The following is a 15,826-nucleotide window of genomic DNA, read 5'->3' on the forward strand; positions in this document are numbered from 1 at the left end:
CAGGAGAGTTGGGTTTACAAACCTTCTCTTCAGGCCTCAGCTAGGAAAGCACTCCCAGCCCTACTGTAACTTTTGTAATTAAAGACAAATTAGATCAACAGTAGATGGTTGTGCTTCCCTCCAGGAGATGCTGGGAAGGAGCTGTCTTAGCAAATGAACTGATTGATGAGGTATTTTCTGTTCACATGATACAGAAAACATTACGAGTCAAAGAGGTATAGCCCAGACCTGGCTTACTTTTTCGTTCAGCTTTTTAGTTGAGTTTTGTTTTGGGGGAAGGTCTCCCCCTAAATACTGGCAGGAGCAGCAAAGGAGCAGGTGGAGGACAATAAAGTGGCCTTTGGTAAGCTCTGATGTGGGTGGTGAGCTGCCTTTCTCCCTGTGCTCTGATTTTTGGCTGGCTGCTGTTTTATGGGTTGGATAATACTAACTTATGGTTTTATTTTCTGGTGCTTTCTTTCCTTGTTGCCCTTCTCTGTTAGGCCGCCTGTCCTCTGGACAGGTTTCAATGGGCACTGCAGGCTGTAATTCATCTCTGAAGCTGTGAGCTTGTACATCTCGCCCCTCCATTTAACTCTTTTTCACCTGCCAGTGCTGGGACTTCTGCTGTTCGTCATTCGAAACCTCTGCAATGTGCAGGGCAGCCACCTTCACCCGTGGAGATGCTGTAGCTGTGATATTGCCGGTGTGAATCTGTGACCGGGCCTGGACTGAGCTTTATGAGGCTGTGGCTGACAAGGCAGCCTGCCTTACCTCTGCCTGGGTGATAGCATTTGTCAGCTCACACCTCGTGTGCCCTCATCTGAACACATCCTTTCAGCACTGAGTAAAGCCCTGTTGCTTGTTTGGCAGGATGTTCTCGAGAACGAGCTCTGGCATTTAACGTGCCTGACTCTGAGAGGCTGCTCTCGGTGGGGTTTCTGTTATCTCGGCCAGCCATGTCTAACCCCACCAGTCGCCTCCCGAGATGCTGGAGGAGCTGTCTCTCAGCTATTAAGGGATTCAAATGACGTGGGACCAGCACAGGCGTAGCCATATCCCAGCACAGCCCCTGGAGAGCCTGGGAGAGAGAAGTCACATTTGTCCCTTTGACATCCTCCATGCCAGGAGCTGTCTTTCAGCAGGGATGGGGCAAACCTCAGGTGTCCCTTTTCCTCTCAAAAGGAGGGGGTCAGTGCCAGGCCCTGGGTACCGGCCGCTCTGGCTGTGCCTGCTGCAGGAGGGTGGGAAGGCAGCGGGACTGAGGGACTGCAGGAACGTGTCTCCTGGAAGAAACGCCAAACCTACCAGGAAGAAGTTTTATTTTTACACACCCATTATTTTTCTCGCGCTTGCTGACACTGGGATTTGCCATTGCCTTTCGTTTTTCTGTAATAAACAAGCAGTTGCCATGGGAACCCTGCTATTAGTTAAGGCACAAATGTATTGTCATGGGGAGAATAGCAATAATATTTCTTGTGCTGGGGAGCAGCTCTGCTCCATGTGGTGGAATGTGGGTGGGTTTCTGCACTGGGTCAGGCGGGATGGGGCCGTCAGGGGGTGGGGAGCAGTAAGCAGCAGGGCTTTCCTTCCTCTGAACTCTGAGTTCTGCAGAAAAAAATGTGAAGCAACTGGGTGGAAAAAAGAAGCGTGATCCCTGAGGTATTGCACTGTTTGGCATGAGGGCTGCCTGCTGCTCTGCTCGGTCTCCGGTGGTTTCTCCCGTTGCAATGTGCTCCAATCCCGTTGCCAAGCAATGCGACATGCTGGGCTTGGCGCTGTCGGAGCATGGGAGCAGCAGCTGGGCAGGGGGATGCAGCAGGTTCATCTGGCGTCTGTGTGCTGGAGGCCAAATACCCGAGTGATGGAGCAGAGAGGAGCATGCTGTGTCAGGTCAAGAGCTTTGCAGGCCACCGAGGAGTCATCCAACTTCTCTACAAGTTTGGTTAGCACTGAAGCTGCACGTGTGCTGCTTCTGAAGGGGAGAGCAGATGGGTCTTGTCCCCTCCTCCTGCTAGGAGATGTTCCTGCAATTGGGGGCAGCGCTGGGTGTGATCTAGCATGGGAGCTGTACTCAGTGAGACACTTGGGATGTAATAAAACTCTTCATCTCTGACCCTCCGACCCTCAGTGACCAGGAGCTGTTGTTTCACCACTCCCCGGAGGTCACATTTGCAAAGGCTGATGATAGGGGTGCTGCAGGGGAGCTGTGTGCTCAAGGGCTTGTGCTCAGCCTGCTCATCCGATGTGTCTTGGCTGTGCTGGGCGTGTGTGACTATTCAGAGCTGTTGCTGCAGGGTGCCCATGCATGCCCGTGTGTTTTTTCTGTATTTTTGGCAGCTGCAAGAAGTGCCAAGCTTTGTGCATGCAGGGACTGAGCTCTGCCCTGCAATGGGCAGTGGGAGAGAGCGTGGCTGGCTTTTCCCATCGCAGGCGTGCCCGTGCCAAATGAATGCATTTAATATTAGAGCTCAACCCCAGCCAAGTGCTCCTTTCCCCTTGGCCTCGGCACAGCCTCCCCACATCATCTGCTGCTGGGGTTAAGTGCAGCCCAGCAGCCCTCCACCATTCCCTGCGGCTCTCTGTGCTGTGAGGCTCCGGTACCTCTGGCTTGGAGGTTGAACCACATGTTGGAGCGATTGTGGGCTCCGGCAGCAGCCGCAGGAGTTCAGGCCCTCGATGAATGACCTGTTCCCTGTGGGAATACTGCTTTTCTTGCAAGTTTTATCTCGGCATATTTCTTTTTACGAGCTTTTTTTTTTCAGTCAGCTGGAGACGGAGAGGGATAAATCTGTTACATTCTCTGAAAGTACAGCCGTCCAACGACTCTTATTGATATATCAGCAACTGCTGGAACACCAGATTTATGACTTCTGGGCTTCGGAAAGTGCCAGCAGAAGGTCTGGGAGCTTTGGGAGAAAAATTGCCTTAAAGGGAAACATTGGTGCAGTGGGTAAAATACACTCTTATTGGCAGCAGAGGAAATGAGAGCAGACAGGGCTGCCTCTGCAGTGTGAGTCCCTTCATGTCATTAATATTTTCCTCCTCTTGTGCTGGTCCTGTCTGAACTGCTGAACGGCAGAAGGGAAGGCAGCTAAAGTCACCTCCACTGATTCACTGGGGCCTTCTCCAAATAAATCCTGACTTCCAGCGTTTTTAAAGGATTCATGGAGGAAGGAGCTGTTCTAAAGCGATGGATTTGATGAATCCAGGAGGCCAAAAAAGGATGATGACCAAGTGGGACAGGAGTGCATTTGCTGAGGGAATTGGGCAATGGGACGGTCAGAATAATTCTCACAGTGGAGATTTGGATTTTGTAGCAAAGAGCCTGGTATGTATGGGTTGTTATTAATAGTATTTATATATGGTCCCCCACCTCTCCCAGGGAGCTTTTGGGAAGCAGCGAAGCTGTCTTTAAGACAGCAAAGCCCAAAGCCAAACCTTTGCTCTGAGAACTCTTAGCCAGAAGTGCAGCCCCCCTGCTTGTAACGGGGCTTTGCTCTCTGCCCGGCTTCGCTCCACAGCCCCTTTCCCCGCAGGTGAGAGGTCCCATTTCTGATGGTGCCAGGAGGGAAAAGCTGTGGGTGCAGGAGGAGCTGGTGCCCGGGGGAAAAGCTGCGTGGGCAGCAAGGAGGGGGCCTGGCAGCCTGTCCTCTGCACAGCGCTTCCCAGCAGCACGGCGTGCATGGGGAGCGGCCTGCCAGAGCAACTTGAATAACACTTTGCAATAACACTGGCAGCCAGCTTTAATATCCTCAGAGATGTTAACTCCAGAAAAGCGCTATTTTAGGTATTAATTTTTTTTTTTAATAAAATATTTTGTGTAGTACAGATAGCTGCCTGAATACAGGAGTGTCTGCAGAGGTGCTTGGCAGAAATGTTTTACAGCTTTTGCTCGCCTTTGCAAGGGGCGGGATACCCATCCTCTTGCCCGGGGCAGCGCTAAAGGGTTTGTAGCTCTGTGAACCACGTGTAGTGAATTTTAGCGCTGATGTAGAGAGATGAACTGACAGCTGTCTTTGCTGCCCCATGGTTGTCACCTTGTACTGCTGCACCCATGTCCCTCCTGTGCCCGGCAGCACCGTGAGGCTGGGCACTATGAGTAACAGTGCAGGGGCAAAGGGGTATGTTCGGCAGCAGAACGGGAAACTCATTTCTCATATAAATGTGAGCTTATAAGTACATACTGATGAATATAAAGAAATAGCTGGGGCTTCCTTTTCCTACAGTAGAGGCTGTAGGTTGCAGTATTGCCTACTCTATATCCCACATGAGCCAATATTGTACTTTCCACCAGGAATTGTGACCCGCTGTTTGAAACGGCTTCTGAACCGCCAGGAGAGCTGGTATCTGCCTTGGTCAGATGGAGCAATGGTCTAGGTTCAATCCCTCAGACAAAAGACAGCTGTTTTCTTGTTACTTTCCTCCTCAGCCCCATCATTTCTGTTCTGAGATCAGATCATTACAAAACCCAGGAGATGGAAAAACACCTTTCTCATTTTACCCAGAGCAGCTGGCAGTCGAGTTATCTTTTACACATGGTATAAGCAGGAGAGGTACTTGCATAATTGCATGGAAAAGTGGAAACAACCTGCCAATTGGGAAGTTGTGTCTGGCAAAATGAGGCTCCTTCAGCGCTTGTGGAAACTATGGAGGGTGGAAAACAGCAGGATTAGGGCCAGGATTTGGGGGCGGGGGAGAAGGAAAAAAAGCAGCCTTGAAATGGGGGAACAGCCTCCTTGAGGAAGAGGAGCGACCCTTGCCTTCTGAGCCTTGGGGGCATGGGAGTAATATAGTCCTAGGCAGTGTGCTGATAGGGATGAGTGTCTGCTGAATGGACGATGAGCTAATAAGGCTGGTTCTTCGTGTAATCGCTGCAGGTTTTTTTATTTGATGTGCTCAGTATTTATCTGGTGTTTTCCTCATAGATCCTGGAGCCTCCACAGAGGCCCTGCTGCACTTGAAATGTGGCTTGGAAGAAGCCAGCCCCTCTCCTCACATTACTCAAATGCGGATGCTCTCATGGTGGAGCCGGGACCCCTCCACCTGCAGCTGAGCAGGAACCAGCCTCGCACCCAGCCTAGCCCTTAGCATGTTGCTCCCGCGATGGAGATGGCAAACGGCAGGAGAAGGGGGCTTGCTGGTGTGCCGGCACAGGGGTCAGCAGGAGCAAAGCCCAGCTCCCAGGCCAGCCATGCCATGGGGCTCTCGGCTTTGCAGCAGGGAGCTTTGGGCAGCACAGGAGTGGTGTGGTCCCCATAGTCCCAGTCAGATTTAGGAGAGAAGCACTGGTGGTGTGTGCATCTGCTTCAGGTGCTGGCACCACTGGAGTATGTGCGGTGGAGTTATAAATCATCTGTAAAAAGTAACAGCACATCCTGTTTGAGAGGAAGAGTGAACAGCTGTGGGGAAACTGCAGGTAGGGTTCCTTTTGGAGAAGGAGAATGTGATCAGCGAGTCAGCATTTGTTCATGTTTTATTTGGATCCATCTGGCACCCTCTTTGGTAAGTGTTATGAACATTGTGAATAACTGTCTCTCTCCTCCCCCTGATCTTTTCTGCAGTGGTTTCTAGTGATAGTGAGAGCGACTCAGAGTTCAGTTCTTCCAGCCTGGATGACAAGTCTTTACCTGCGGGGTCAAAAGGTTCACAAGGCAGAAAGCACCGAGCAGGACTGGGTGAGGAGTTACTGTTCCTTGTGGCTGGAAGGTGGAAAGTGTAAAGTGCTTGAACGCTTGGCCCTTTGTACTGTGGGTTTTGGCTCAGCCGCTTGCCTGCCCTACATGGGTGCAGCCCACTGGCTTTAGCTGTGTCCGGTGAGGATCTGGTCCTTTCTCACTGGAATACTGTCAGTGGGTCAAACTGCTGGTGGGTCGCTCCATTGCCTGCAGCCTTTCAGGGTCTGCCCTTGCAGATGGGAGCTGCTCCTGGCCGCGTGGCAGCATGTCTCCGGCCAGCTCCTCACTCCTGACTTCATAGCACTGGAATTGCTGGTGCTATTTTAGGAGCAGAGCATGGGAACTGGGTTTTGACCCCGCTCCTGAGGGTGCCTGGCTGGGAGCGGGGAGGCTGCTGCTCTCTCAGGACCTGGTCTAGCATCTGCACCCACTTCTCCCTCCTAGAGCAGCATCTCTCTGTTTTGTTCCTGCAGCACCCATTGGGGAACCCAGCCAGGCCACGGGCAGGGCACTGGGGAGCACCCACTCCCCTGCCCTCTCAGGGAGCCGCAGCAGCCTGGGCAGCGAGCAGGGGGCTGCCCTCAGCGCCACGGAGAGCTGCCAGAGCGACCAGCCAGCAGACAGCCGTGACAGCGATGTCGGCAGCAGAGTCCCTGGTAAGCTGAACCTCCTCTCTGGGCAGATCCATGCTTTTGGGGCTGACTTCCTTCTAAGCACAGCTTTCTCAGGGGCACACCTGGCAAAGCTGCAGCCCAGGCTCACCTTTCTCTGCAGCTTTTCTCATTGCAGATGCTGTCACAGCATTACAGCTCACTCCTTCCCTCTTCCCCTTGTGTGCAGAATCTGTTCTGCAACATGAGTAATCGTCTGGGGTGGGAGCTGCCTACACCCACCTCCAAGAGCAGCCGTAGCCTGGGGCTGTCCCCCTGCAAAGGCCTGGAGCTCCTGTCTGCCCTGCAGAGGCAGCAGAACAGATTGAGCTTTTACTGAAGCAAAGCAGAAGTCCAGCAGCTTTATGAGACTGAATAAAATTTTTCCTAATGTTAGATGGCTCTTAAAGCCAAGCATGGCTCTTCCCAGAACTCTGCAGTGCAAAAAAAAGACACTTTTTCCCCCTCAACAACCTTGGAACAATTAAGTGACTGTGAGAGCAGAGGCTGCTATCACATCTGATCTGGAGCAGCTGAAAGAGATGCAAATGTGTTCTCTCTGCAGTTCCCACTAATCTATTCAATAACCCCTAAGTTATCGTTTAGCGCTGCTCCCTCCAGAGCGTTCCTGCCGCCCTGTGAACTGCCACTCCTTTTGTTCCTGAGCCTGTTTTGTGCTGTGCATGTTGAGTCGTAAATTGGATTAGAGAGAGCAGGTTTAACCTTTAGTGCAACATGGAGTCATAGTCCCCCTCCCCACGCTTCCCGCTAGAAATAGCCAGCATAAAATTGTTTCTCTGCTCTTCCCTCCCTTCCCAAGTTTCAGGGATTTGCAGTTTTCTTTAACTTTAGTTTTTGGAAAGCAAATCAGATAAGTGATACTTCTGCTCTGTCCGTCCTCTCTCTGGATTATAGTGCTGCCCCAGACTGGGCAGTTTATTTTAAGCCCCTGTTGGCTGTGGCAGTAGAGACAGCTGATTGCTGTTGTGCATTGGCTCTGATGCCTATCGGAGCGGAGCAGAGGGTTGTTCTGTGGGACTGAAGCCGGTGGTGGTAGATGGCGGGTGTGACCCCTTTGGTGCTTTTTCTGCTGGTGCTACACGGGCATGCTGAAGACTGGATGGATGCGCACCTGGATGGTGTGTTTGTGAAGTGCTTAGCACTTTGGAGCTTTCCTGCCAGCTGTTTGAACTAACTGCTGCCTGGCCATGACAGTGCAAACAATCTCTCAGAGGCAGAAAATGCCTTTTTCCTACTAAAAAAATTGGAAGCAAAGCTTGGCACAAGGGGTCAACACTTGCCAGTGATATCTCTCCTTGCTAGGCAAGGGAGAGCTAAAAATGACAGGCAGCATGGACATATATTTAAAAAAATGGAAACTGTAGTAATCTCATGAGCCCAGTTAAAATAGTCCCTGAGATGCAGAGAGGATTCTGCTAAGGAAAAGGTTAAGCCAGGCTGGCTGACTAGAGAATATCTGTAAAGATCTTTATTATGTCTGGGGTCATTTATTTCCCAGTCTTCCTGCAGAAGCGGCTGTTTCGTTCAGACCTGGTGCTTGCAGCAGCGAGTGCCTTGGTGGGAGGGTTCTGCAGCCCCCAGAGCTGGGGGAGGGAGGCAGGGAGACAGCAGCGAGTGTTTCTGCTCGTGTGTGCTGGGGGGGGGAATGAAGCCGGTGGTGGTTGCAGTCGGCAGGCACAGACTTGGGAAGTGATGGAGGATGGCAGCGGGCAGGTTTCTCTGTGTCACGTCATGTCAGAGAACCGGCCACCAGCCAGGCATCCTCCTGGGCCGGGGAGCTGCTACGGGCTTGCAGGGAGTGAGGTGGCACTACAGGTGTGGCTCTGCGGCCACAGAAGGCAGCAGGACGGGCTACCGAGCGGCTGGCCTGTCTTCGAGCCTGTCCTGTGCTGGCGTTAGACCTCACGCTCCTTTCTGCAACGCGGGTGCTGGTGAGGGCTGGTGCGGCAGCGTTTGAGACTCTACTAAAGGTCTCCGCAAGGAGGCGAAGCTGGAACCTGAGTGTGTTGTGGGAGGCACATGGTGTGCCCCTGTTATGTTTGCCATGGCTGTGTGCTCTGCCCCACAGTGTGGGTCACCTTCAGCACTTCAAGGTGGGGAGTAGAGGGGGAGGAACTTTGTTTTCCCTCCGATGTGTTTGGGATGTGGCCTTGCCTCCGTGCCACGAGAGAGAAGCAGGGGTGAGCATGGTCGGCGTTCGTTTGCTCTGAGAGCGCTTAACATGCCCAGCTGGAGAGACGCTGCCATGATGTGATCTGTGCAGCGAACTATTGGCAATCAAGAGCCATTACATATGAATTTAGTAATCAGCATTATGCAGCAATACGACTCACGTGGCCTCGTGTTCTGTGCAGCTCCGTAGCTGGTGGTTTGAGCAGCTCAGACATCCAGGAGGCCGCAATACTGAATGCTCCCGTGCTTTGCCAGCAGCCTGGCAAGAGCAGAAAATAAAGAGAAGAGCAAGACCAGCCCTGTAGCCCCCTAGGAAGTCTCCTGCTCTGCAGAGGGGTTCACGTGCTCTGGGATGCTCGAGGTCTGGGGCGTGCAAATGGTGGGAGCCTAAGGACAAGTGACAGTGCCTGTCCCCCTCTTTATTTAGATCAGAGGCTGCTCCTGCTGTTTGTCTCTTTAGAGAGTGGCAGCAGCGATGGGTGCTGTATGTCAAGACTGGCAAAACTCTTCACTGCATCTCCCACCCTGTAGGACAGTCCCCGTGCTCTGCTCCGACCCAAAAGCAGAGCAAGGGACAAAGATCCTTTCTCATTTAAATTGCTGGTCCTCAGTTGCAGACTGAGGGCATTAAAGGGAGATTTTGCTATAGCTTTTCTGAAAGGCTCTGCAACTTTGTAACACTGTGTTGGGAGCAATTTTTGCTTCATATTAGCACCTCAGGTGTTGTTCTACTGGTGACTTTCTTTTCACTTTTTTTTCTCACCTCTGCTCTAATTCCGCTCTCAAGTGCGACTTTGCAGAACACTTTAGCATCCTTAAATCCCAGGCCACAGCCAGAACAGGGAATTAGGGAGTGGTACTGCGAATGCAGCTGCTCTCATAGTCCTTAGCTCTTTAAGCCTGAAGGCCAAGACGATAGCATGGTCGTGTGGCCAAGGGAAAATGAGGAGCTATTAAGAAGAGTTTGTAGGTTTCCAGTGTGTTGCTCCAGCTCCGGCTGGGGTTTGGTGAGGCAGATAATGAAGCCTGGGGTTTGTCATAAAATGACTCATTGTCAGAGCTGCATTGGGATTTAGGCAACTTCAGCCCATGAGCCAAAGTTGCAGAAGAGAGTGGTGAGTTGAGAGGCCGCCAATTTTTTTTTTCCTACCACCTGCTTTCAAACCCTTTCAAAAGCATCATTTTCTGAGGGTCTGGTGTTTCTTCTTCTTCGTAAGCTCCAGTTCCTGGAGGTGCCTGCTCTGACGTGATAGCTGTTAAGAAGAAGGGCATGCACTGGGTTTCCTGGAGAATATTTTATCCTAAAGAGAATGAAATTTGCACACAGGAAAGAAGCACAATCTTTCTTTTTCCCCTTACTTGCCCCCCAGCTGGGGAGGTGACTTACCTTGTTCTGGCTGTACAGCTGATATGCTAAGAGATGCCTCAGTTAAAAAAGAGCAAAATCCTCCCTATTGTTAATTAGGACATTTTTATTAAGGAAAGGGAATATTAAACAGAATTAAACAAAGAAATCATCAATATTTTACAGTGGCTTTCATTACCCCATGGAGAGCTTTTAACGGAGATCACATCTTTGAGCTTGGGCCTGGCTGCTGCAGGGGGTAAATTAAGAGCAAAAGGCATCTCTCCTCAGATCAGTAGCTAGTTCTACTTTGGTGGGTCCCAGTTAGCGGGGTCCTCACTGTCTTCTGAGGAACGGGCCAGTCCTGGTTGGTATTCTGTGGGTCACCTGGACAGCTTGCTGGTAGGGAACGGTGAGTGAGCTTGGCGTGGGCTGTGGGGCTGGAGAAGGCTCTAATTTGTGCCTAAAAGAGGAGGTTTGAGAAACAGCCACAAGATAACCTAATGAATGAGTAGCATACGTCTGAGTGCAAATCACAGTCTCCCCATCTCTGCTTGTTTGCCAATGTGTTGTCTAAATCATTAATACTTAAAGAGCGGTACAGCAGCTGGCAGTTAAACAGAGCCACGTTAAATAGCGGTGTTGCCGAGTCTGGGAGCTGAGATGATGATTGCAGCACCTGGTGGGGCATAAGAAACATTGTGGCTTGCAATGGCAGGGTGAGACCAGCTGGAAGGACCTCTAGAGGTCAGCAGGTCCAGCCTGGACCCTTCTCCCAGGGTGCTGAAGCTGTAGCTTCTGGATACCTGCCTTTGGCTGCTTGCTTTGTAGCTGTCATGCTGGGAGGGGCTGAGCAGAGCTGAGAAAAGGGCCTGGAGCTGAGAGAGATGGGCAGGAAATGCTGCTTCCAGCTCTCTTAATTTGGGGAGATTTATGCCCTGTCTTTTAGGAATTGACTGGGTTTAGAAATAAGGTGCTGTCACTCGCCGTGGCTCAGTGCCTCCCTGGCTGGGGTAGGCATCAACTTTTGCTCATAAATATGCAAGCTGTTAATACATGAGACAGGCAGAGCCATTCTGCATTATTTTCGTGGCAGGAAATTCTCAGGGCATCTTTGAAGTTAAAGCATTAACTTCTTTTTTTCTTCCCTTCTGTTTCTCAGATGTCTGTTTTGCTCCCTCAGGGATGATGAGGAGGTAACATTTTGCTTCAGTGGGTCTAACTACTCCATTCCATGTAGGAAAAAAAATTGTCCTAACAGTAATTAGGCTCCGAATGGGATAGTAATTTCTTTAATGACTTTCTTCATGGCAGTCTTTGGGGAGGTGGCTTTTGTTTTCCTGTGCTTGGTAAGAAAATTGCTTAAATATTTTCAGACCACTTGTTCTCTCGTCCATGTGAGCTACAGCCAAACAGGATAGCCTTCCAGGGCTGGCTTTGCAGCGGGGTGAATTAGGTGGGCAACTGCGCGAGGGAGCTGCGCTCGCAACCGCTGCTCTTCCTCTGCCTTCGGCCTCTGCCTGCACTGAGGGCACAGGGATAGGAAGGAAGGGGGGGTCAGATGTGGAGGAGAGACCCTCACCCCCACCCAGCCTCTCCCCTCCAAGCCTCTACCTTCTGCACTGGCTGCCTCATCAATCTTTGGGCACTGCTGTTGGCCACCCTTTGCTCAAAGCTTGCTGCTGCTGCCACGGGATTGAGTTTTCCTGCTGCCAAGGAGGATGAGTTGTCCCTCTTCCACAAAGTGAAAAAATTGAATTGTGCCTTCATGGCTGAGAAGCTTTGAGCTGTCTCTGCCTCCTTGTATTGGTACTGCAGAGCACCGAATGGTCCTGCTGTATTTATAAATAAAACATTTATAAATAAAACAGGTAGTGACAGCATTAGGAAATGATTCAAGGTTTGCATTCTAGATACAATGCATTTGTAAATATGAACCTCAGAAGGAGCGTATGCCCCCTTGCATGTTTTAAGGAATTAAAATATTTTCGTCCTCAAGTGGTAGAACCAAAACATTTTCAGCTCCTTTAAGTCCGCCTTGAAGTTAAGTGAATAAAGGCTCGAGTACCTAAAAAATAAATTACTTTCACTATTTTTGTAATTCTTTATGGAGTTTTAAATTGAAGACTTTTTCCCTGAAAATAGAGGAATGACAAAGACTCATTCTCTTGCCTCTTTCACTCAATATATCTGGAAACAAGTCTGCTGCTGAAGATGAAACTCCCATTTTTGTGCCTTCTTTCACATTGCAGAGGTCTGTGCTTTGGTCTTTGATCAAACAGCCTGTCTGGCCTCCTGCCCCCATGTCCTTAGACTTATTTGCTGCCCTTTGCAATACATTTACTCCTTGCGCTTCCAACTTTCTATTCAGCATTTTGCTCAAAGCACTGAGAGCAATCGTTGATGTAATCTTTCAAAACAAAGCATAAAGGAAAGAGCATGGGAAGTCAGTAATATAGAAGTTAAAAGTCTGGATTTTGGAGTCTTTGTAAACACGTTGAGAGGTTTTATGGCTTGGGAGGTTATCTTTCAACTGGAATGTCAGCCAGTAGCTGGTGGGAGGAATTTGCAGCACTACCCGTGCCTTGAACAGCAGTGACTGGAAACATCCCCTGTCCTGCCTCCAGCAGTCAAAGTAATTTGTACCCCCTTCAGTTCAGAGAAGGGGAGGAGAAGTTAGTACTGACCCACCGCTGCCTTGGAGCTCTCTGCATTGTCAGCCCTGTGTTTTGAGGGACGCATGTATCAGAGGACCAGTTCTAGCAGTACAACTCTTTCTTTCTCCTTCTTTCCCCATTTCTTTCCCCTGTCTTTTCTTTCTTTAATAAAGTTTAATGGGCCCTGACTGCTGACAGAGTGTGGAGTAATGATGCACAGACGTTCTCTTCATTATTATTTTTAGGAAGCTCTTAAAATGGCACTGAGCATGTAAAAGCAATGTAAATTAACTTTGTCAAGTCTCTTCCCCTTCGCTTCTTTCCAAAGAAAACTTTTGTCTTTGTATATTTTGAAGGCAAAAGGTGCGTCCGTACCAGAACGCGATGCTGATGAAGGTGAAGATGGAGCTGCTTTGCCTGGATCCAACATTCGCCCCTTGCCCACTCCTGTAGACTTCACTCCAGACAATAACTGCTGCCGGTGGTGACTTTATGATGCCAGCTCTTGCACAGGCATTAGCAACACGATGGCACCTGGGAGAATGCCTGCCTGTCCTCCCTGCCTCACTGGTTTGGTTTGGTCTGGTTTCCCCTTCTGCTGACGGACACGCACTTTGGGGTGCTGCTCGGACAGGAGTATCGTACTGTGTGGTGCTGCCGTGGGGTCCAGACCTGTGTTTGTTGAAAGGGGCATGCAGAGCGCTCGCTGGAGCTGCAGAAATGTCTGCTGCCTCCGCTGTTCCAGGCTTGCCAAGCCCAGCTCTGCGTTCAGCTCCTGGCTTTGCAGTCCTGGCTTTGTAGTCTTCAGGAGAAAGGGAGATTCACCCCTATGTCCCTGAAACGGGGTGTGAGAAGACCGCAACCCTTCTACTGCTTCTCAGCCCAGGGGTGAATTTCCCTCTGTGACCCAGAAGGGTGGGACCAGGGCTTCGATTTGCACTTGACTCCCATGGGCCCAGGGTGTCACCCCATGTGTTTCTTGTCATCATTGTTCTGGTTTGAGTTGGTATGAGTTTGGTGGGGGCATCCTGAATCAGCTGGTGAAGTTGTGCTCCCGTTCACTTCCACTGAGGTCTCTCTGATAGGATTGTCTGCTCAAGGAGACACTTCAGTCAGTAAAGAAACACTCAAAGAAGTTTGCTATGAATTTTTAGGTCCTCCTGGCTGTGCACTGGCCTGTGTGTCCTGTGGTGAGGGTGATGCTTTGGCAGTGGAGTCATGGGCGGCGTGTGTGTGCTGCAGCTCCTGGTGGGAGAATGCCCGCTACCCCACAGCCCAGCTGGCTGCCTTTGTGTACCTAAATTGGATAAAAGCTTTCAAATTACTTTATCTTGTTAAGCTCTGCAGCTTCTCCTCCCGCATGCACACCTTGTCATCTCTTGCATGAGCAGGGGCCTTTGTTTTACCTTTTTCCTGCAAGTCTTGAGCATCTGGCTGACTGTGATGGTGTCGTCATGAGTCAGGTTGTAGAAAGCTGCATGCCCCAGTCCTCCTTATTTTCCGGGATGGACAATTTCCCTCCAAGGGAGGGACAGATGAGAAAAATGACAGATGATGAGAAAAATCAAATTACCTGACATCTCTAGAGCAATTAGATCATTGAAGGGTTGAACAAAACCCATACTAGGCAAGTAGGAGTCTGTGGATTTTTATTAAATGCTTTGGATCTGACCTGTCTTTTGCTGAAGAAACAAAGGATTCCAAAAAGTTCCCTCTGAAATCATGGATTTAAAGGCAATTTGTGCCTGTTAATGTCAACCTTTTCCTTTGGTTATTACTCTCTTGTTCTGTTCTCCTTTGCTGCTGAGCGCTTTGTGTACCTGTAGTATATGCTCTTACAAATGGCTGCAGTATGAAGATAAATGAGATAGGGTGCTGGAACACTCTAACAGGAGATCGGAAATCAATCCTTGACTTTCTTTCTAAATGAACATGGTCCAACAGAGGACCGTTCCCCTACTGCTGTTCCAGCTAATGCGCTATGGCAAGTTGCTGGGAAAATCCTTCCAGATCTTCCTCCGTGATCTGTTTCTGCCCTTTTAAAAATGAAAACAAAACCTTTGGACAATGTGGGCTCTTTGAGGTGGCATAAAGAGAAACCACTGAATGGGGGCTTCACAACATCAGTGTTGAAGAGAGCAAGGGATGAGGTTGTTCTTCACTGAGGGATGCTTTATGTCATGGTCTGTGTTGTTCAAACCTGACCATTGAGACTTGACCAGCTGCATCTCTGAAAGGGGTAATGCCAAAATTATTAGCTGTTTCTGAAAAAGTAAATCCAAAAGTCAGCTTTTGCTGAAATGCCAATATGATTTCAGAGCTGAAGTTGTGCTGTTTCTTCTAAGGGCTGTAGGGTCTTCAATTTCAGAAGTGTTTTGCCACCAAAAAAGTCCTGTCTTGCCTTGGAGCTTTTGACAGTCCTACTGAGGCTGTCTTGCTCGCGCTCTCGTTACCACAGCGCCTCAGACAGCCTGGCCTGCCAGCCTAAGTTAATTCTACAGAAGGAGGAGAAAAAAGACACTTAAAAATTGACTCCATTTTCTTTAAACCTGTTACTTTCTCATCAAAAACTCTACACTGAGTTGGAAAGAATTTTTAAAATTGAGCATATAATTTCTAACTCTTCTTGTGTTTTTTGTGCTTCATTCCTGGGCAGTGCAGGCAGGTCAGTTGTGTTTTCACCGCCACCCTTGCTTCACAGGGCCGTTTACCACACTGCGGGTTGCCAGCTGTGCACAGGAACCTGGTGATCCTTGCTGGCTTACTGTGCCGCTTTGAGGCATGAGTTTGATTTTTAACTGAGGCTAGGTTTTATAAAACACACTCAGAGATAAATTTGGGACTGCTCTTGTACCAGTGAGACCGGAAACCTTTCTTTCTTACCTCTATATTTTACCTCCATGGAGTAATTCCACCTAAGTTCGAACCAGAACCATTCGGTCATCTATGGAAAGACTCCTCTTGGGTCAAGGGAAGGATCTAGCCCAAGAGAATGTGATCTCCCACATATGAATGTGATAGAGGAACATCCACAGCTCTGTGCACATATTTTCTATTAAAGACCACTCTTCTCTTTGCTGCATCTCTCTTAGTTGTGTTTTGTAGCTTTGGTTGGAATATCATCTGAAACCTGTAGCAGTTGACTGCCTTTTTCATTGGCTTAAGGTGGGCAAGAAGGGCTCAGTGAATAGTGCTCAGTCTGCTCTGGTTGTTTGTGTTTCTTTTATTATTTTGTTGTTCTCGTCTCCATCCCTTACAACTTTTATGTAGTGTTTTATTACTGGAAACAATAAAGCTTTGGCTCTGTAACAACTGCTTGCCATT

The 15,826-nt window shown here is 49.6% G+C and overlaps 1 protein-coding gene across 2 annotated transcripts in view; it reads left to right on the top strand.

Moving 5' to 3' along the window:
• The window catches only part of RPH3AL (rabphilin 3A like (without C2 domains)), a 34,472-nt gene extending 18,658 nt beyond the window's left edge, over nt 1-15,814 (top strand). Inside the window, exons 6-8 of one of the 2 annotated variants that reach the window (XM_009469571.2) lie at nt 5,544-5,657; nt 6,131-6,313; nt 12,859-15,814. In XM_009469571.2, the coding sequence (XP_009467846.1) occupies nt 5,544-5,657; nt 6,131-6,313; nt 12,859-12,893 (332 nt within the window). In that variant the 3' untranslated portion in view covers nt 12,894-15,814. Of the gene's footprint in view, nt 1-5,543; nt 5,658-6,130; nt 6,314-12,853 lie in introns of both variants that reach the window. The other variant, XM_087751809.1, reaches the window with a different exon arrangement.
• Nucleotides 15,815-15,826: the final 12 nt, after the last annotated feature.

Source organism: Nipponia nippon, unplaced genomic scaffold, assembly GCF_047370975.1.
Source record: "Nipponia nippon isolate SJK-2023a ecotype South Korea unplaced genomic scaffold, ASM4737097v1 scaffold_15, whole genome shotgun sequence".
Classification (NCBI taxonomy): Eukaryota; Metazoa; Chordata; class Aves; order Pelecaniformes; family Threskiornithidae; genus Nipponia; species Nipponia nippon.